This window comes from Amphibalanus amphitrite, unplaced genomic scaffold (assembly GCF_019059575.1).
Source record: "Amphibalanus amphitrite isolate SeventyFive unplaced genomic scaffold, NRLGWU_Aamphi_draft 000337F_arrow, whole genome shotgun sequence".
Taxonomy (NCBI): Eukaryota; Metazoa; Arthropoda; class Thecostraca; order Balanomorpha; family Balanidae; genus Amphibalanus; species Amphibalanus amphitrite.
Genome location: NW_024881832.1, coordinates 18912 through 37865, shown reverse-complemented (window position 1 = coordinate 37865; position 18954 = coordinate 18912). Strand labels below are relative to the sequence as shown.

At 49.1% G+C, this 18954-nt stretch overlaps 4 protein-coding genes across 9 annotated transcripts in view; 1 reads left to right on the top strand and 3 right to left on the bottom strand.

Moving 5' to 3' along the window:
• The window catches only part of LOC122388848, a 12691-nt gene extending 10747 nt beyond the window's left edge, over positions 1-1944 (bottom strand). The window contains exon 1 of the mRNA XM_043380317.1: positions 1586-1944. The gene's annotated coding sequence lies outside the window, so the exon portion shown is untranslated. The remainder of the gene's footprint in view (positions 1-1585) is intronic.
• The window catches only part of LOC122388849 (KICSTOR subunit 2-like), a 21856-nt gene extending 2902 nt beyond the window's left edge, over positions 1-18954 (top strand). The window contains exons 1-9 of one of the 4 annotated variants that reach the window (XM_043380319.1): positions 14466-14729; positions 15429-15519; positions 15669-15809; positions 16256-16404; positions 16726-16863; positions 17047-17185; positions 17376-17557; positions 17682-17844; positions 18171-18954. In XM_043380319.1, coding sequence (XP_043236254.1) covers positions 15765-15809; positions 16256-16404; positions 16726-16863; positions 17047-17185; positions 17376-17557; positions 17682-17844; positions 18171-18449 — 1095 coding nt within the window. In that variant the 5' untranslated portion in view covers positions 14466-14729; positions 15429-15519; positions 15669-15764 and the 3' untranslated portion in view covers positions 18450-18954. Of the gene's footprint in view, positions 1-14425; positions 14730-15428; positions 15520-15668; positions 15810-16255; positions 16405-16725; positions 16937-17046; positions 17186-17375; positions 17558-17681; positions 17845-18170 lie in introns of those variants that run through there. The other 3 variants (XM_043380320.1, XM_043380318.1, XM_043380321.1) reach the window with 3 other exon arrangements.
• On the bottom strand, positions 2688-4985 carry LOC122388853 (transmembrane protein 138-like). Its single transcript, XM_043380326.1, has 4 exons — positions 4654-4985; positions 3916-3988; positions 3539-3713; positions 2688-3063 (listed from the first exon to the last, which is right to left on the bottom strand). Exons 1-4 carry the CDS (start codon positions 4782-4784, stop codon positions 2957-2959), a joined length of 486 nt encoding a protein of 161 aa, XP_043236261.1. The 5' UTR covers positions 4785-4985; the 3' UTR covers positions 2688-2956.
• On the bottom strand, positions 5814-12913 carry LOC122388850 (retinol dehydrogenase 12-like). Of its 3 annotated transcripts, none has more exons than XM_043380323.1 (3): positions 12780-12913; positions 11506-11812; positions 5814-7618 (listed from the first exon to the last, which is right to left on the bottom strand). In XM_043380323.1, the coding sequence occupies exons 2-3, from the start codon at positions 11779-11781 to the stop codon at positions 6881-6883; spliced, it is 1014 nt and encodes a 337-aa protein (XP_043236258.1). In that variant the 5' UTR covers positions 11782-11812; positions 12780-12913; the 3' UTR covers positions 5814-6880. The 3 variants fall into 3 exon arrangements, with proteins under 3 accessions (XP_043236258.1, XP_043236259.1, XP_043236257.1); XM_043380324.1 differs by having other exon boundaries at positions 11506-11750; positions 12780-12885; XM_043380322.1 differs by having other exon boundaries at positions 12584-12875.

Below are 18954 nucleotides of genomic sequence, written 5' to 3'. Positions count from 1 at the left end.
ATGAGGCCTGGTCGGTATCGGCTGCTGTGCTGTTGTCAGCTGAGATCCAAGCCCATGATTGGTTGAGATCTTGATGACATATCACACCCTCCCGCGCTGTGACATCATACCTCTGCAGACAGCCGACTTTTCGGCTGCTGGGAGAGGGCAGCAGCACGTCAGCCGAAATTCAAAGTGGCTCGAAAGTGGCGCATGTATAAGTCAAAGAGCAGCTTTATAGTGCAGGTAGTTGTTTTTATGTACGATGTTTTGACATATTTTGCATTTAATATTTTTCGCGAAAGATAGTAATTATTTCTTTTTCATGGCGCAATGTGCGAGTCAGCCTGAAAACAGTATCTACAAATCGAAATGCCAGTACCGCCTCAATTATCAATCCTGTAATTTTGTCTATAGCCTCGGCAAATAAACCTTAGAAATATAATGTAACAGAAGATAGGAAGTCGTTGAAAAAAACGTGAAAATGCTACCTCTCAAGTCTCAACCCTATCTGTCAAGCGCCATCTTTGGCTGACATTTCAATTTCCTGTCAGCCGATTATGAACAAGCCCATCAGCAGCGCGGTGTGGGCTGGGCCAGGGCTTATTCTCGACAGACAAAGTTCTGTCAGCCGATTCCGACCAGGCCTAAGGAAAATCAAGAGGTAGGTAAGTACCCGTCTCAATCTGCATTTACTACCAGTAGGTAGGGTAGGTAGATTCCATGACGGTTTTTCGTCCAGCAGATTTTCGTCGGACAATTTTTCGTCCGCAGATTTTCGTCCGACTTTTTTTCTTCTCGCATTTTTTCGTCTGTACATTTTTTCGTCTGTGCATTTTTTCGTCTGTACATTTTTTCGTCTGTACATTTTTTCGTCCGGACATTTTTTCGTCTGTACATTTTTTCGTCTGTGCGTTTTTTCGTCCGGACATTTTTTCGTCTACAATTTTAACGTAACGTAACCTAACCTAACCTAACCTAACCTAACCTAACCTAACCTAACCTAACCTAACCTAACCTAACCTTACCTACTGATGTTTGCCTACCGGGGGATAAGGAAAAAGTTACTTGCATGAATAGATTGCAAGCAATGGTAAGTCAAATATTTTTAGGTTAAGTGGTTATGCATCAGGCTTCAGGCCTTCGGCCTGAAGCCAGATACACAACCACTTAACCTAAAAATATTTGACTTACCATTGCCTGTAATCTCTCCTAAGGCATTGCCTTCGGCACTGCACTGCTTCGCCCCGAGTATTATTATGACGTCATTTGCCTCCACAGTTGAATAGCATTGTAGTATGTTTTCACTCAACCTTGGGTGAACAGGCGTAAAATTTATGGAACGAAAAAATGTCCGGACGAAAATATGTACAGACGAAAAAATATACGAACGAAAAAATGTCCGGACGAAAAAATGTACAGACGAAAAAAGGTACAGACGAAAAAATGCACAGACGAAAAAATGTACAGACGAAAAAATGCGAGACGAAAAAAAGTCGGACGAAAATCTGCGGACGAAAAACTGTCCGACGAAAAAATGTCAGACGAAATTTTGTCCGGACACGGGGTAGGTAGGTACCTCACAAGGCGCTATCTCTGTACCTACCTTGTTTAGCAAGGTCTGCAAACAAGTCTCCCTTTCAGTCTCAATGAGGGAGCTTAAAATGGATCAACAGCCTCCACGAAAAATAAAAAAGTGTTTGGACTTGGTTTAGCCTGCGCGACTGTCGCGGTGACAAATCACACATTGATCACAAAGCGCACAGCTAAGCGACACAAAATTTACGACCAACACCCAAAAAGTTACTTGCGATTCATAATTACATGTACTGCTGTTCGACAATGATCCCATTAAGTCCGCCAAATGATGTCTGAACGAGTTACCTAGCAACCTGGATAAATAGAAGGAATCTTTTTGAATTTTGCGACCAGTTGCCTGGTTACTCGCATTACATCGTGTTCGGTAATGATTTTGAACACGGTACTTCCTGAATTGTAGCCATGATTGCCGCAAATGATGGAAGGTGTAGGCAGCTAAAATAGTTTTCGTGTTCGAACTTATGGATATTTAATATGCATTGCCAATATTATTTCGAAACTGGCCTTCATTCAGTCATATGAATTCAATACGAAACTCATTCAATATGAGATTGTCAATAGCAAGGGCATGCGAATTGGTGCAGGAATGGAGATATTGATGTAGGTGGGTGGTATTTATGTTAGATGCTTCTCGATTGCTATCGATGATCGGATTACGCCTTGTCGAAGAATCGGATGATCGGATTGTTCAGCTGAATAAGAAATCCAAGAGTAGGTATTGACCGTAAGACACTACCAACCGTTGCATCGAGGTCCAAGAAATCTCAGGAACCATCAAAACCTAAAATCCGCATATTCGGACGTTCGGCAATGGTTATGTAAGCGTCAAGCGATAATCAGGCCTCTCGGCAAGACCGTAGGATTCCGGATCGACCAGGTGATGGACGCAGTGGATCATTTCAGAGTACCAACGTCCTCGATAGTCGATAGAGACACTACCTAGTACCTGCTGCATCTCCCATGTCCAGCGGTCTTCCCAGCAAGCTGTCGCACAGGAGCAGTGTCGACCGCCCCCACGAATCTCACGGGCATTGTCTGAGCCCGCTTAAAAATAACATCTGAAATCTTAGAGACATCTGCAATTTGTCTGCAATCTGCATAACGGGCGATTGATGGCAAAAAGTATATTAAAATTTTTAATCGCTTTGAACGGCACGTCCTCATTATCTACTCCACGCAACATCTTTGCTGCATAATGAAACATCAATTGAAAACAAATACAGCCAAAGTCGAAATACAATATTGTACACAAATGTTTGTTGTCCGACAACGTAACGTTGTCATATGGGTCGTGACATCTTGTAACTGTTAATACCGGAAGCTGCCATTTGATGCGGCCGACATAGGTGCTAGCGGCTAATAGGTGCGCCGTCCACGATCACGAGCCGTGTAGGTATTTTTGCAGCCATGGCGAGTCCTCGTACAGCTCAGGATCGCATAGCTCCAGTGCTGTCCTCTTGTAAAAGTAGTAGTGCAGGACCGATACTGAAACATATAATGAGGATGAGGCAAGACAATCATATACTGTACAAAAGGACGTCTACTTTTTAGATATTTTACGCACTGAACAGCGTGGCTTGAGCGACGCATTGCGTAAATACCTATTGCAAATCATATACTGTACAAAAGGACGTCTGCTTTTTAAATATTTTACGCACTGAACAGCCTGGCTTGAGCGACGCATTGCGTAAATAGTAAATACCTATTGCAAAGGCCGGGGTGTTATCGACGATGTCACAGCTCGATTAAAGAGATTGATGTATCGTGATCGTAAAGTAGTGCAATAATTACCTTCAGATGTGCTACATCGGAACGATGCCTTATTGATTTAAAAAAGGCGAAAAAATATACGACGCATCACGTCGTGTTAATATCCTAATCCACCAACACTATAATATCCCCGGTTCCCCCGTGTCGTAGCCCAGTGGCGCTGACAGCGGTTCGCGTCAGCGTTCCTCACCGATCCTGTGCACTGAGTAGAGGGCCAGCAGGCCGGGCGTCCAGACGACCAGGTACGGGTCGGCCCACTGGCGGTCCAGGCTCCACGAGTGCAGACCCACGCTCAGCGCCAGGTAGGCGGCGTTCAGCGCCAGCGTGGCCCGGAATCTGGTCAGCAGCACGCCCACCAGGCCCGCCTGCCGTGCACGGCCGCCGGACTCAGTAGGTATTCGTGATTGGATAAGACAGTACACAACAGTACCTTGCGAGGTTCACGGCAGCCTGCGATCGTATCAGTCGAAGTTAACGCCATGCGGCTCAAACAGATACGGGTAAGTAACTTGTCTCCTTTAGGCATGACAGACAATTTAGAAATCAAAACATTTCGCGGCTACTGACCTGAAAAACGTATGTACTGACGAAGTTGAGAAAAACGACGATCAGCGAGAACACTAGCGCCACATCTTGTATGCTGAAATCAAGACAAAGTTGAACATTGGTCACAAGAATGATGGGTTTGCGCTATCACCAGCGTCCAGCGGTCACAGCTCGGATTGAAAGGAGCAGGGGCAGTTGGCGAGGTGGATGTTCAACTCCAGGTCATGCACTGCCACGACCGTTGTGCTGGAAAACCGGGTCCAAAAGACACCCCGATTCCCATGATCTTCCCTCTCTCTGTGGCGCCCGACGCCCGTGAAAGATACAATGACACCTCATCTTTTGCCGGTGATAATTAGTGTCCCACCCTCCGCTGCACTGGCTGACAGGTATCGGAGTACTACAGTTCTGCGGATATCCCGGGTCGATATCAGTCGATCGATAACGGCCTACACCGGGGGTCTCGCGATGTGGCCATATAAGCACAAAGGGAAGTAACAATCCAAATATATGCAGCAGTCTCCGAAATCGTGAAACGGAGAGGCGGCGAGGGGAGGGAGTACCTACCTCTGCCTTCTTGGGGGAATACAAGAGTGACGGACAGTGTCAGTGACTCGTGAGTAAGAGGGATGGAGAGAAGGCGACAGATGGAGGAGAGAGCGATGAGATGAGGGGAAGAGAGACAGACAGACAGACAGACAGACACAAATTACAGCATGCAATTGTAGACTTATTAGTAGGGCCCTTCTTCGTACTTACATGAATAAGATGAGTCTCAAGACGTTTTCCATACGCACTGTGTCAGCAACGATATTGAATATCAAATCGGCAAGTATGAACAAAGTTTGCACTCCTAGCATGTAGGTGTATTTGCTGATTGGAACCGGCATTATGATTGACTGCCGCCTCCCTTGTAAAATGTGATTACAGCCCGTCTGTGTGCAGTGTGCACACTGCACACGAATCTTAAGTAGCCTCGAGAATTTATGAACACAGATGTTCGCACTTAAAATTGATATTAACACTCAGACAATGATCCCACAACGGGCTCCGTAGTCCGTACGGCCTCACCACGCTAAACTGAGCAACCGTCGGCTGACGGGCTGACGCCAGCTGTTGTCCGTTTGTTTTGGACGGTTGCTATGGGAACCGCGCTCCACGAAGCGGAGGAAGCCCTGTCCATGGCCGTCCCTGTACTCATACGCTGGAGTGTTATGTGCACAACTCATGCGTACACTGTACAGGGACTCGAATGTATAGCCTGCTTAGAAGGCCGTGTAAGCAGGCTCTTATACGTCCCTGCATATACGCACGCTAAGTACAAGTGCATGCTCTCAGTGCCATGGCGATTATGAGGGTACACTTGGACACTTGGCAGCGTAGGTCAGGACTGGAAATGCCCTGAAAGTGTGTGTTTCGGTCGCCTCAACTGGGCCCCTGAATTCCATCCGGTAGACAAGTGTTATATCGAAGCGTATTGAGTCATATCGTGTTTCAAATGCCCTGTGCATGTCCCATTTCGTCCCAGATCATATGTCACAATGCCGAGGTAATGTTCGCCCTACGCCCGCTTGATCCAAGATTTGAGCGGAGCAGACAGAGATCATACATACAGGAGCAGGAGGATAGTCTGAGTGCACGTTACCGAGTACGGATAGCGGAGGTGTTTCGGCGGCGGCGCGCGTCATCTACGGCAGGTGATGCTGCTGGATCCGGAGAGCCACCCGGCGCACTTTCCGATGAGTTGCGATACGTTTGAGGTCCTGACAACTGACTCGTCCTTCCATCACCCGAGTCCCGGCCGGGCATCTGCAGGCGCTGGGAAGCCAGTCGGGTGGGCCCGGCATCTGGCCGCCTCGCTAGGCTAGCTCGCCTCCCGGATGAAATCAGCAGGACAGGAATGTGTAAATACCAGGAAATAATCAGAGAACGAGCTATATTTGATAACACAGAACGAAGCTTCTATTGAGTAATGCAATCAACAAACAAAAGACGAGCCCAAACACCTCCCCACCACCGTCACTGTTCGGACTGATAGTCTCACACGCTTAGCACGGCCTTGACTCTCGATCACATGGATGGCAGAAGTACAACGATAATGTAGCCACAACATTTCACTGACACGACTCTCACCACGCCGGACTGATATAATGGCCGCCTGACGCGATGTGTATGCATGGACATTGGACATCTCAACCGTTTGAAATACTTTATACATAAGGGCAGATTGCGGAATCCAAATATCTATATAAGTAACTGGAATACTGTACCAGGGATTAACCATGGGCTAGCGTAGATCATTCAAAGATAGAGAATCTTTAGTGTAAATCTACACATATTTCAGCTAGTTCATCCCGCTATGGGTAAATAAAAAATATCGAAGCGAATCCCGCGGTGCTAGCCTTACCAACGAAAATTGTCATGAAGCTCGAAAATGGGCGGAAAATCTTACTCACTGTAGTGCCTGAAAGAAATCGCCAATCCAGGAATTTCGATTATTTTATCCTTTTTTACCGCAGCATTTCCATTTGAAGGCTGTTCTCTCCATGAATGCATGCTACAGGATTACACAAGGGATACTAACGCGTTTCAGCCATGCTATTGTCACATCCTCATTTCACCTAAAGATTAAACAGCCTTACCGCCGAATGCAACACCTTGGGTGTTACTCCAGAGGTCTTAATATTTAGAAAAAATAATTACTCCTCAGTACCTACTATCTGTACACTGTACAGTTGTATACCAACCGCCCGTCGGTATTTTTTCCGCGATTAACAGCAACGCCTCGTCAGTCCGGCTTAGCGGAAGCCCGGCTTTATCACGAAGTTCTCAAAGTCCATAGCATGACTCCACCTAACCACTCTTATTTACTGTGACCGCTTAGTCATTTTATCTCTGTCACAATACTGCACTCAGCGGGTGGTCGTTTCGCCCCTGGCACCGGCTCAGTCGGTGTTAACCTTTGTTTCAGGCCTAACCCCTGTCTCTAATCTTCACTCTGTGCCCTTTCTAGCTCCGTGGTGTGAAACCGCACTCCGGTCAGCTGAGCACTGAGGTCCCACAGACTATCCATGGCGCGCTCGTCCTGAGCCACAGGGGCGTACTGGGCACGCTTGCAGTCGACGTACATGTGACCCGACTCCTTTTCCAGATCCTCGGAAATGGCGCAGTTGAGCTGCGTCTGCACGCCCTGGCCTACGGTGCGCATGAACAGGAACATTATTGGCAGGGCGGGGATCATTTTCAGCCAGGAGAGTCGCGAGTGTCGAGACAGGCCGGTGTACACCCACCCGGGACAGCACGAGTACACGTGCACGCCGCTCCCCTCGAGCAGCCGCGCCAGCCGGCGGCCGAACAGCACGTTGCACAGCTTAGAGTTGGCGTAGGCCGGGTTTAGGTAGCCCTCCTGTTTGAGGTTGTCGCCGTTGGCGATGTGCGCCAGGTCGAAGCGGCCGTTCTTGTACAGACCTGAGGCGACTATGACGATGCGCGAGGACGTACCCGTCTGGAGTCGATCCAACAGCAAGCCCGTCAACATAAAGTGGCCCAGGTGGTTGACACCGAAGTGGATCTCGTAGTTTTGGGCGGTGCGCTTGTGCGCCTCCACCGGATAGACGACGCCGGCGTTATTCATCAGCACATCCAGACGGCTGAACTGCTCCTTGAAGTGACGAGCGAACGATTTGATAGAATCGAAGTCGGCGAGGTCCAGCTCCATCGGAATCTGCAACAAACACCAATCGACATATTATGGGAGAACTAACGGCCCATTAATTTTGGTACAGCCGCAGTGCTTTTATCACCAGTTCAATTACCGCAATAACAAAACAGCTTGCAGTGGTAACACATCAAGGGAAAGTAAAAACGCAAAGGCTACCCGGGCCCTGTGTGCGGTCGGACCGCACACAGCCTCCAAGCTCCGCCCACTGCGTCCCTACGTCAGCCTTCCGTCACCGCACACAGCGATCGCTGTGGCCGGTCGGGACTGGCCACAGGGCACAGCGGACCGTCCACCGCACGCAGCCGTGACGTCAGAGCCGCCTACCCATCCCCTACCCCCACGCCTGCTGGACGCACCGCACACACCGCACGCAGCGGTGTGCGGTGCCCGTGAACACCCCTCCGGTTACTCACTGGTTCACCGGTAGGTATTTGGGCTGAGCGTTAAACATACTTTAGTAGATGGCGACACCGCGCTCTGAGATTTAGGCTGGGGGGATCCATGTGATCGCAAGGCACCTCGCAGTTGCGATCAAACGTAAGTTGAATCGGAACAGATATTGGAGGGATCCATCACATCGTAGGCTAAGTAGATACGCAAGTTGTATCGCAAATGGTGAAGATACGAACTAACTTTACGAATCTTCTCGGTCGATCGGAAGGCCGATCGTAGCGAAGCTTTACCTCTTTCTCAAGAGAAAAATATAAGAAATTTTCAAAATTTTCACAAAACCGAAATATATGTTAAACAAATATGGTTGATGAACACGTGTGCAAAATTTGAAGTCGATTTCTTCAAAAATGGCTGCGCTAGAGCGTTTTAAATTTACACGTTGAAAACGGTCACTTTCACGCCATTTTTGTTATCACTTTTTTCAATTTTGAAATTTAAAAAGTGTTTTGGGCAATTTTTCGCGTTAATTGCGAAAATCTGACCAAAACATGTATCGCACCATCAATGATCCGATACGCCATCAGAGGCCGCGCCGCGGACAGGTGGGCGCGGCGATACCTAGGCCGCGTGGGGGTTACACTGGTGTTCGGGAAGGGCTATGTCAACGCGAGGCAGGCCGCGGGGGAGCCGGTTGCGGCGCCGGTCCGTATTTGTCGGCGCCTAGCAGTGCAGCGGTGCGTTTATGGCGGAGGGAGGGGAAGCGGTGTAGTGTCGGCAAGGCCGCACACAGGAGAGGGCACACGGGCCTCCCCCCATTCGAGTTGGGGCCCCTAATCTTTAGACCGCCGAAGACCATGTAAAATGAACTGAAATAATGATTGAAAAGACCGGGAGGGCCCATCTCGTTCCCCAGCAGGCCCATACGAGTCCATAAATGCCCAGTAGCGCAGCCAGGGGTATTGTGGTGAAATTGTAATGGCCCTCAAAAGACCTCAAAGGGCCCACAGATGGGGTCACCGGGTCCTCAGATGGTCTCGAAGGGCCCTCGGTTAGCGTCAAATGGCCCTCATCTGGTGTCAAAGGGCCCTCAGATGGCCAAATGAAGGGCCACAAGATGGCCTCAAAGGGCCCTCAGATGGGTTCAAAGGGCTCTCAGCCAACGTTAAACCTACCTCAGAAGACCTTAAAGGGCGTCAAAGGGCCCTAAACCTGCGTCAGAGGGCCCTGAGCTCGCGTCAAACGACCCTCCGAAGGCCTTAAAGAGTCCTTAGCTTGTGTCAGAGGGCCCCCAGCTGGTGTCAGTGAGCCCTCCTCAGCTGGCGCCAAAAGTCCATCTGAAGGCCTCAAACGGTCGTCAGCTGGAGTACAACGGTCCTCAGATGCCGTCACGGCCCTCAAAAGTCTCAAGGAGCCCTTATAAGGTCTCAAAGGGCCCTCATTTGGCCTCAAAAGGCCCTCCGCTAGCGTTAACCGGACTTCAGAAGGCCTTAAAGGGCCCTTATCTGGTGTCAGAGGGCTCCCAGCTAGTGTTAGAGGGCCCTCAGTTGGCGCAAAATGGCCATCAGAAGGCCTCAAACGGTCCGTAACTGGAGTCCAACCGCAACGGTCCTCAGGTGGCGTCAAGCGGCCCTCAAAAAGCCTCAAAGGCCGCTTAGAAGGCAGCAAAGGGCCCTCATATGACCCCAAAGGGTCCTCTGCTGGCGTCAAACGGACCTCAGAAGGTCTCAAAGGGCGTCAAAGGGCCCTGAGCTCGTGTCAAATATAAAAGCGCCCTTAGCTGGTGCCAGGAGGCCCCCAGTTGGTGTCAGCGTGCCCTCAGCTGGTGTCAGAGAGCCCTCAGTTGGCATCTACTGGCCATCAGAAGGCACCAAACGGTCCTCAGATGGCGTCCAACGGTCCTCAGCTGACGTTAAGAGGCCCTCAAAAAGGCCTCAAAGACCCCTCGGCTGCTGAAGAGGCCCTTAGCCTCAAAGGAAACTCAAGAGACGTTAAACGGCCCTAAAAAGGCTTGAAAGGGCCCTCTGCTGGTGGCAAAGGGCTCGCATATGACGTCAATAACAGCTTTGTCAAAAACGGACCTGAGAGACCTTGCCGGTCCCTGGTTATAAGGGACTCCTGTCTCTTGCAGTAACCTGAGTGGCCCACGTTTACTGAGGGGCCCCTGGTTATTGAAGGAGTCCCTGATTACTGGAAGGACCCCTGGTTATCAGAGGGTTCCCTGGTCACCTGGTGGGTCCCTGATCAATTGAAACCTCCCGATCATCTGAGCGCCCCCTGATTGCCTTGGTCTTGGCGTTGGCGTACAGTTTAAAGTCGTCGGCACACTGCGGCCTCCTCTTTCTCAACAAGTCCCTCTATTTCTTCTGCAGCGAGGGCGATTTCGTCAAAATACTCCTGCATCGCGAAGCCTCGTGCGCAGACGCAGTCTTCGGGGCGCTCGCTGCGCCAACTCTTGACGCCAACTGACGGGCTCCAAATGGAACAGATGGACTCCGAAACGAACATGGGAATGCCGACACATGATCCCTCCAAATTTACAGAGGAGGAGATGTCCCTGACAGCCTATTTGCAATAAGTGTCACTTTTACACTATAGACGTATGGGGAATTCGACCTTATCGACATGGTACTACGAGGTCAGCTGATCTGTTTGGCATTTAAATCGTAGTAAAACTGGCATTTAAACGCTGCGAAACAACTTACGTACAACGTAGCTCCGATTTGCCGCTCTTTCTTTTTCATCCCTCCGATTTTCTTCCGATCAAGAGAAGTTTCGTACCGAGAGAAGTTTCGCAGCCACGTCCGATATAACTTACGATAGCACGGATCCCCCCAGCCTTAGTGCGGCCCTTTCTCGCCAGGTGCCCTTTCTCGCATTGGTTACATAATGCGTGGACGAATGCTAGCGGACTTATGTAATCATGCCGGTCCAGTAGTTTGTTGATTTTTCACTCGATATCACCGTAGTGTATCGTATTGCCTGCATTAGCTTGCATTGTGACATGCTACATTGCAATTAAAAAATATTTATCAAATATATCTCATTAATAGGCGCAAAAAGCATAAAAAAACACTTCCTATCCAATTAGCTTGAATAGCTTGGATATTGGATAGAGCCGGAGGTCAAGCTAAGCACCATGGCAAAGCAGAGCTTATTGCGCAGGCCGCGACCCTACCATGTGATCGGGCAATTCCAGGTAACGGGAGAATTTAATTGTCACAGTTAAACGTAGTGCCTATCACCCGTCACCGTCAAGACACGGCCAATCCGATCCAATCGACTTCAACCATTGATCTTCAACCAACTGACTGAGGTCTGTCCCCACCAGCCTCGGACCATCCCCGTCATGAGTCTCGTATATCGTGCGCCTGAGCGGCTCGAGCCAGCGCTTTCACCGCCGGGAGTCCAACGCTCTACCAACTGAATATCCACGGGAAAGGCTTTAAGTTTTAACACCCTCGAATTCCATTCTCCTTCCCTCCCCTGCTGCTGCTTACCAGCTGTCCGTTCTGCGTGTGCCTCCGAATTTTCTGCAGCGCCTCCTCTGCCTTTTTCATGTCGCGGCATGCCATGACGACTGCGGCACCGCGCTCAGCCAGCAGGCGCGTGCTCTCGAGGCCGAGCCCGCTGTTGGCGCCAGTCACCAGCACCACCTTGCCGGTCATGTCGCGCTGGCTGGTGCACCGGCCCCACTGTCGCACCCGCCACCGTCGCACCAGGTACAGGCCCACGGCTACCGCGCCTGCCGCGCACAGGTACGACGGCAGACCCATCGTGCAGCGCAGATGACTCTTCGTCCACTACCTGCCAATAAAATTGCATGGTTAGTATGAGTAGTAAAGTTATCTTGGTTAGTATGTCATGTACAGTGGGTCTACAAAATAAGTTCCCGCCGTATGCGGGTCACCAGTGGGCAGTTAGCGCCTGAGCGCTACTCGGGCGCCACCTGCCCGCATACGAAGAGGACTTATTTTGTAGACCTACTGTACACTGTATAGTAAGGTGACATATCCATGGTCGGAGAGGAGGAGAAGCTTGCTTGCAACATTTTTCAACCCAGTTGGTTATAAAGAGGAAGTTAGTTCTCTTAATATCTAGGTCAACTTTTTGTTTGTTATACTTAAAGTTTATATAGGTATGTAAAACGTGCACTTTGAGTCAAACTAAGGTTATGATGTGTTAGTTCAGGTGACCTAACTCTGAGTTAAGTCAGGTCAGGTCAGGTTATGTAATGTAATGTTTATTTCATCTCTTCTGGTTGAAATAACTGTACGAAGACCTGTCCAAACAAAATTTGTCATGGAATTCTTGAAAGCCCATAACCACAAACTTGTTTAGGTTGTTTTGTTGGGTTAAGCCCTTTCGGTCTGACAAGATCACTTCAGAGCTGGAAGGATGACAGGAATTAGGAAGAGACATTGGTCTCTGGGCAGGAACCTAACCCTAGTGAATTGCTGGGGCTGAGCCCATGCCAAAGCGATTGGACAGGCCGCCCCCAGCCCCCAAGCGGCAAGCACTCACTGCACCTAACTACAGGTGTGCTCCAATGGAGCTGTCCGCATGAGATTAAGTTACCCGTCCAGCCCGGATCGGAGAGTAGAGGCGTTGGTTGAGAAGGATTCGACCCCCTAAGGATGGAAACGACGGAACGGTGAAACCCACAACCGCATTCAGCATTGGCATGGCTGAATTTAAATTGGCACGTACAACACAAAATTGGCAATAGTCTTCAGTTCGCTATCAGGGCACATTATTTCAACTTATTGCTGACCTGAAAATGATGTAGATACTAATGAAAATCTTGATGAAAATGATACAGGTAACTAAAATAAATAACAAAGAGAAATAATATAACTGCTGCACCTCAAATGTATCATAACATATCAATCAAGGCCCTATATACCAGGTAGGGTCGTCCGGCGATTCTACCTTTTCGTGACGTCAGCTCGTGACGTCATTTGGAGTCAAGTCTCGAAGCCCCGTTCAATCCCCATGTAAATGAGCGATTTTCGAAGCACTGTAGAATGAAGTCTGCACAAGATATATCAAACTTAAGTATCTTATCTAAAAGAGCAGACAATTTTCTGCAAGTTATCTATTACGTGTTTTTCGCTAAATCTTTTGCTTTTTTCACAAAAGCGTAAAATGTCCCCCCATGTCTCCGCAGCCTCCCTGCCGCCGGCCGCCGCGCGGTCGCGGTAGTGTAGTGGTTAGCGTGCCCGCGCAGTATTCCAAAGGTCCCGAGTTCGAATCTCTGCGGTGCGGAACTTTAATTGCAATTCCAAGGTGAATATACGCACATCCATAATAAATTATTATTCGTATAGCTAAACTGTCACCAAGCTATCCATATAAATTGACTTCACCCAAAATATCGGCAAGATTCTATTAAAATATAAATTCAAATATGGCGGCTTGGACTGCCGCGTGCGTTAGGCTCCGCCCATAGCTCCGCCCACATGCGTGACGTCATTCGTGTTAGTGGACACGCAGAGAGATAGGGGACGACATGGGCCTGATATCAATATCATATACAAGGATACAAGGAGGCCGAAAATATAAATGCCATTAACACTTTTTAAATGACGTCAACAAAAATAAAAATTGGGTAAATATTCCATTGAATGGTGTAATTCTTCAGAATATGAATTTCAAGTTTCTCCATATTTTTTCTGCTCATGTCATTGCTATCTTTTATTCATATTGGATTTTAAACCTTCTTTCTGTTTCTAGTTATTGCTGTAAACGTCATTTTTGACAAGAAAATAAGAATTTCGTTTACAGAAATGGCGCGATAGGTACATAATCAGGCCCATGTCGTCCCCTATCTCTCTGCGTGTCCACTAACACGAATGACGTCATGCATGTGGGCGGAGCTATGGGCGGAGCCTAACGCACGCGGCAGTCCAAGCCGCCATATTTGAATTTATATTTTAATAGAATCTTGCCGCTATTTTGGGTGAAGTCAATTTATATGGATAGTTTGGTGACAGTTTAGCTATACGAATAATAATTTATTATGGATGTGCGTATATTCAGCTTGGAATTGCAATTAAAGTTCCGCACTGCATAGATTCGAACTCGGGACCTTTGGAATACTGCGCGGGCACGCTAACCACTACACTAACGCGACCGCGCGGCGGCCGGCGACAGGGAGGCTGCGGAGATATGGGGGGACATTTTACGCTTTTGTGAAAAAAGCAAAAGATTTAGCGAAAAACACGTAATAGATAACTTGCAGAAAATTGTCTGCTCTTTTAGATAAGATACTTAAGTTTGATATATCTTCTGCAGACTTCATTCTACAGTGCTTCGAAAATCGCTCATTTACATGGGGATTGAACGGGGCTTCGAGACTTGACTCCAAATGACGTCACGAGCTGACGTCACGAAAAGGTAGAATCGCCGGACGACCCTACCTGGTATATAGGGCCTTGGTACATAATAAAGTCAGCGCTGTTTGTATGCGTGCTCAGTGAAAACAACAGCAATAATTATTATTTTTATACACTGGTTATTATGGCAATAGCGATATGCTATATATTAGCGTAATAACAGCGTAATGCAATATTGATTTAGGTCATTTGAAGCCGCCCTGATTTGAAGAAGGGACACAGCAAAAATGGCCATGTGCATGAGTATTCAAGAAGTTCACGATCTTTTGGATAATATTTCAACACTTATTGGAGGATTTTTATATGATAAAGCAAAGGAATCACTTGTAAGTATTATTCCTTTTGAGCTCTGTCTTCTTAACCATTCGTTTATAGATAATCTGTTTATCAATGAATAATAATCAACAATATTGAATTGGAATGTTTTTTATTTCACATAAGTAGTTGCCCGCACTTTGATGTCTGTCTCTGCTTGGTCTCAGCCAACTTAGCCATGGTGGGGGGCCGGGGGGGGGGGAAGAGCCAAGAGGAGGGCAGGGATCATATTTGGCTAGAACTGACAATCTTGTAAACTAAGAGTTAAGACAGCCAGAAAGATGTGGAAAAAGCAATTAATAGCTCCCTTGAGTCATTCATAAATGTACAGGTCATTTTTCGACCTGGCCGTTACTTAGAACACTGGAGGTCATGAAAGTTCAAATTGTCACTAAAAGTTTCTTCATTTTGACATTTTTTATAATGGATTAGTGCATAAATTTGTGAATGATTAGAGCTAGATATTTTCAAAAGTGCATTTGATTGTTCTTTCAAAGCTCTTTCTGTGATATTTATTGGGAGTAGATCTGAGGTCAAATAATGTTTGGCTCATGGAGGGCAAAACACATTGAAATAAACTGATTATGCATCACCAATATTTCATACAAACTTACAGAAACTGGCATCAATAATTGTATGACATTTATTTTGCTCACATCATGCTCCTCTTGTCCTGACACATCAAATGAATTGTAAGTTGACCTTTTCAGGTCAGCCTCAAATTTGACCCTTGGTCATAAGTCATATGGTCATTTGGCCAAATCATATGATCATATAATTGGATAATGGGAACCCAACCAGGTGAGTTGACCAGGTGAGGTCAAGTTCATGGCTTGACCAGAAGGGTTGCACAACCATCGATCCATATTCATTCCCTGAACACCCTCCACATTTGGGTGATTTCATTGCCTTACCATGTTTCCATCAAGTTATTCTCATTCTCCTTTCAGGAACGGGAAAGGGAGGCTACAAAGCTGAGTCCTGTGACATCTTGGAATGTGCTGGTCAACGGTCTAATACAGTTGTCTCTTGCTGAAAAATCGTATATGAGCTTGATGTTCCTGGCACACAAGAGTTTTCTTCGAAAAGATGTACGTATGCTTTGTTGTTAAATGTGGGTTGTATCGCTTGGGCTACTTTATTACGTAGACATTGCTCACAAAATATTGCTTTTTTGAAAAAGGTGTTTGTCCGATAAACAAGAATGCAATAAATAGCCTATCCTTTGCTGCTCCCAAAGCCCAGTCAGTCCCACACTGAGTTAATTGCTAGGTGGGGAGTTTACCACCGCGGGGTCGGTACCACCGACTTCAGTGGTCGGTTATACTCTTTCAGGCCGTTGGTACTTAGTACATTCATTTTATACTCATTAAGTGCAATTTTGAGACTCACTAAATACCTGTATATTACTCTTTTATAAGATTACTGACTTGCCAATCTGGTTGCTAATTTCTGCAACTTGTTATCGTCATATTGGTCTCATACTATACCTACTGTTCACGAAACCTACCTGTTACAACATGTGGACCGCTCACAGAGCTCTGCGCGTGTGTGTTACGAGGCGCTCTCGCTCGAGTACCAGCGGGTGGCGGACGGCCTGACTGACAGCACACTGGACCTCTGCCTGCTGCGCGCCTACCGGCAGCTGCTGCACTTCGTGCGCGGCCGACTCACGCTGCTCGAGTTGTATCCTTTTGCAGCTGTTCGATGGGTATCTATTTCTATGTATTTGTTTTTTTTTGCTGATTTGTCTGGCACAACGTTGTCTCACGCGCTCCGTCGTCAGTATTGGACTTTATATTTGTGAGTAATAACTAATAAGGTTTAGCGCTCAAATGCTCGTTTTCGGATTGTTTGTCTACGGTGCGATCGTTTCCGGATGACGTTTGCATAGGGACCCTGCTGCAAACGGACGGGCAAGCAAACGGTGTGCGCATTCTCTCGCTGTGTAACAATGCAATGCTATCATTCTGAGGTTTCCTTTTAGTTTCCATAACCGCACGTCAGCTATGAGAAGCTGTGGCTGGTCGGTTCGGGCAAGATACGTGGTGTTTCGGAGCTTACTGAACAGCTGGAGAACTTCGCCAGCGACCAGGAGGCCAACTTTGACCACCCGCACCTGGCGGCCCTCAAGGCTGTGGTCCGGTGAGAACCAGTCTGTCACTGGCCGGACGTGCCATCAGGACGATGGGTTGCTTGTGTCCGGACGTGTGACAAGGTACGAGTCGCTGATGCTCGGACCTCTGGCCGGGTACGAGTCGCCAATGTTTGAGCTCGTGGTCAGGTGCCTTTACACGATTGGTTACTGATGTGGGTGCGTGCGGTCAGGTACGAGGTGCGAACGCTGCTATCGATGCTGCGGACCCAGGAGCAGCTGGAGACGTGGCAATTTCTGCCGGCGCTAATGAGTCTGAACGAGGCGCACACCCACCTGAACAAGTTCTCTGCGTGCGTCCAGTCGCGTGAGGTGAGTCCGACCCTCTCCCTGGCCCCTGCAGATATAAAAAAAACGCTTAACAGCAATTTTCGTCTTTAATGCCTGCGATACTCGGACGTGTCGCTGTTAGTGACTGCACCTTTCCCGTATGTTTGTTGGTAACCCGTTTTCCAAACGCCGCAGCACCCCGGTGTGTGACTACCGCGTCCTCGTTTTCCAGACGCGGCGCCTGCTGTTCCGGCGCGCCAGCCAGGAGCCGGAGCTGATCCAGTGGCTGCAGCGACTGCGCGCCGCACTCGTCGCCACCTTCTCACTCTATTTCCGCGAGGTGCTCAGCGCCCAGAGCTCGGGCTCAGAGTTCAAGGCTCTGTGCGCCAAGACGGCCGCCGACCACTTTGCCAGGTGGGTGTCGACCGGTGCTGTGGCTGTGGGTGTCCGCTGTGCGTGCCCAGGATTCAGTGAGGGGATTCAGCCCTCACCCATCGGTCGCCGACCGGCCAGCTGACGCCTGACGACCCGTCCGCAGGCTGCAGAGCTTCCAGCGCAAGATGGACGCCGCGCTGGTGGCGCTGGCGTTTGACGGCACTGAGGAGGCGGTACGGGGCGGGCTCGGCTACAGACACCCGGAGCAGCGCGTGCCGCCGGCAGGACAGCACCCCAAACCGTACCCGGCCGTGCTCTGCTGCTCGGTGAGACTCCCCTCGCCGCAGCGACGCTCCCGCGGACAGATAATGAAATAGAGGCTGAGCTTATTTTGTGTACTGTGCATTGCAAGCCTCAGAATATCGCCCTGGCCCCTGACATGAGAAAGGAATGCTTTTTACCGCTAAGTCTGGATGAGGGAAGATAATGCAGGTAGTGCTTATCGGATCAAGTTCAACTTTGTCTTTACTTTGAAAACCCGATTCCTGCAGCGTTAGGACCCACTTCGGTCCGGACTGAATGCGCGTTGCCATAGCCGTCTGCGCGTCATCGAGTGATCGCTGCTCTGACCGCCACCCCCCACTGTCCGCAGAAGAGTGACGTGCAGGCGGCGCTCTGGCCCGAGGTGGTGGCCGCCCTCGCCGAGCCGAAGCTCGAGCTGTCCTCCAGCCGCGTCAGCCACGCGTGGCTGGGCCCGAGCGCCGCGCAGTCGGCCTTCTTCCTGGCCATCAGCGACTGCCTCACCCTGGTCGTGGTGTTCGACGGCCGCCGGTCGGAGAAGGACAGCTACGTCACATCCTTCATGCTGGAGACCGCGGCAGCGCTCCGCTGCAGCAAGATCTACCACAGCCTCAGACCCGGCGCCAAGTGAGCCGCGCGGCCCAGTGAGGGCGCTGTATGAGTGATATGTGGGTCCCGTGACCAGTAATGGCGGTCCGTGAGCCGCGTCGCTGACTGACGGTGGTCAGCGAGTCTATTGGGCGAACCGTGTCTTTGGTAGGGTCGCCCACCAGGCTGTGATATTCCTCGGCAATGGGAGTGAAGCACGCATTTGCGTTTGACCTGGTTGAATCGTCGCGATTGGCCGTAGCGTTAACGGGAAAGTGTACTCGTCGTAAGGATGGTCTAGCCGCACGTGTTTTAAGATAGTGCGCGGTTCGATGCGATATCATACCGTCAGTCGAGCATGTTTCAGCTCAGGAGACCCGGCGCTGATATGGATCTCGCAGTGACGCCATAGTTTTACTATTACGTTTAGCGGTATTTATCGGGAAAATACTTGTACGCTGATTATATTTGGTTTCGACTTTCGAGGGTACATCGCGATGCGTCCACGCATGATATCAATCGCAGTCAAATAAATATGCAAAGAGCTA

Coding starts and splice junctions, on each gene's coding strand:
- LOC122388850 (XM_043380323.1), bottom strand. CDS start 11,781: ATGGGTCTGCCGTCGTACCTGTGCGCGGCAGGCGCGGTAGCCGTGGGC. Junction 7,619..11,505: donor ACACGCAGAACGGACAGCTG/GTAAGCAGCAGC, acceptor TGTTTGTTGCAG/ATTCCGATGGAGCTGGACCT.
- LOC122388853 (XM_043380326.1), bottom strand. CDS start 4,784: ATGCCGGTTCCAATCAGCAAATACACCTACATGCTAGGAGTGCAAACT. Junction 3,989..4,653: donor TTGAGACTCATCTTATTCAT/GTAAGTACGAAG, acceptor TCTTGATTTCAG/CATACAAGATGTGGCGCTAG. Junction 3,064..3,538: donor CTACTCAGTGCACAGGATCG/GTGAGGAACGCT, acceptor TATATGTTTCAG/TATCGGTCCTGCACTACTAC.